The sequence below is a fragment of the Sinocyclocheilus grahami genome, unplaced genomic scaffold (assembly GCF_001515645.1).
Source record: "Sinocyclocheilus grahami isolate Dianchi unplaced genomic scaffold, SAMN03320097.WGS_v1.1 scaffold273.1, whole genome shotgun sequence".
NCBI lineage: Eukaryota > Metazoa > Chordata > Actinopteri > Cypriniformes > Cyprinidae > Sinocyclocheilus > Sinocyclocheilus grahami.
The window spans coordinates 724911-726679 of NW_015505452.1; the positions used below are offsets into that span (position 1 = coordinate 724911).

Genomic DNA, 1769 nt, shown 5'->3' on the forward strand with positions numbered 1-1769 from the left:
CCCCCCCCCCCCCCCCCTCAGGTCTGGAAGTAGTGATATGACAATCGAATCTTTGACGTATGTGGACCAACTTCCAGTGGCTGAAATTATTCATCAGGTAAGACTATAATTGTTGTTGGAAAGTGTAGATGAGGAAATGGTTGGAAAACAGCAGGAAGAGGGCTTAACAGGACGCTTACTGAAACCCGTTATCAACTGAAATATGTATTTGATTCAAAGAAGGTGAATCCAAATCACTCACCTAAGCCACAGCTTTTCCATTTACATCTGTTTCTCTTTTCATTTAATTGCTTTTTTATTAAAATAATAGCGATAACATGATTTACTGAAGTAAAAGGGGTCATATGATGCTGCTAAAAAGAACATAATTTTGTGTATTTGGTGTAATGAAATGTGTTTATGCGGTTTAAAGTAAAAAAAACACATTATTTTCCACATACTGTACATTATTGTTTCTCCTCTATGCCCCGCCTTTTTGAAACGCGTCGATTTTTACAAAGCTCATCGGTCTGAAAAAGCGAGGTGTGCTGTGATTGGCCAGCTATCCAATGCGTTGTGATTGGCCGAATACCTCAAGCGTGAGACGGAAATGTTACGACCCTCACATACTGTTGATGCCGTGTCCGGCCGGAGCAACGAGACAAAAACATTAAAACCTATTACAAACGAGGCATTTGTAGCATCCAGTGGGGACATAATTACTGATTATAATGACTTATACTGTCTTTTTGACGCGTTGCGTTGCATTGCATCGCATCGCGCTGCGTAAACATAAAACTCTGTTTGCATTTGTGATCGGAGAAATGACAAACAACAAGTGCTACTCCACACTGCCCAAAACTCGCGTTTGAATCATCAGTGGCAAATCCTTTAAATGAAAATGTACTTACGTGAGTCAGAACTACACGGCATTTTAGTCTGACGTTACTCTCCCAGGATCAGTAAACAGTCCTCCATAAAATGTGCTGCACACATCTGGATATTTGGGTTAAACTGTTCTGGAACAGTGTTGTAAATACAACTTAACCACTGATTTGTAGTCGTGTCCTCTTATGGAAGACCAAACAAAGTAGTTTCGCTTTCACAACGAAAAACACAGCGGCCTAGCGTGAGGGGAAGCCCCGGCTTAGCGTGCGCTGAGGCCCGAATAGAGTGAGCTGAGGCCAGGCTACAGTGAGCTGAGGCCAGGCTAGCGTGAGCCGAAGCCCTGCTTAGCGTGCGCTGAGGCCGGGATAGAGTGAGCTGAGGCGGCGGGTTCGAGAACGGCGCGCCCGGCGGATGCGACAAATGAGTGGCAACCACATGTGACGGACCCCGGGCTGGACTCCACTTTGTCCACGGTGAAAGTTGATGTATTCCCTCAGCGACCAGCACAGATCAGCTCTAGGCATGATGAAGCGAATATCATCCTCTTTTGGAAGACCAAACAAAGTAGTTTCGCTTTCACAACGAAAAACACAGCGGCCTAGCGTGAGGGGAAGCCCCGGCTTAGCGTGCGCTGAGGCCGGGATAGAGTGAGCTGAGGCGGCGGGTTCGAGAACGGCGCGCCCGGCGGATGCGACAAATGAGTGGCAACCACATGTGACGGACCCCGGGCTGGACTCCGCTTTGTCCACGGTGAAAGTTAATGTATTCCCTCAGCGACCAGCACGGATCAGCTCTAAGCATGACAAAGTGGATATCGTCCTCTTTTGGAAGACCAAACAAAGTAGTTTCGCTTTCACAACGAAGCACACAGCGTCTTCACGACATGGCTGCAGCGTCAACAA

General features: G+C 46.9%; 1 protein-coding gene across 2 annotated transcripts in view; it reads left to right on the plus strand.

Moving 5' to 3' along the window:
* LOC107599845 (GPI-anchor transamidase-like) overlaps window positions 1–1769 on the plus strand; it is a 46737-nt gene that overhangs the window by 31322 nt on the left and 13646 nt on the right. Inside the window, exon 10 of one of the 2 annotated variants that reach the window (XM_016291547.1) lies at window positions 22–97. The exons of the other annotated variant lie outside the window; for it this stretch is intronic. Within the exon in view, the coding sequence (XP_016147033.1) occupies window positions 22–97 (76 nt within the window). The remainder of the gene's footprint in view (window positions 1–21; window positions 98–1769) is intronic. 2 annotated transcript variants of the gene reach the window in all.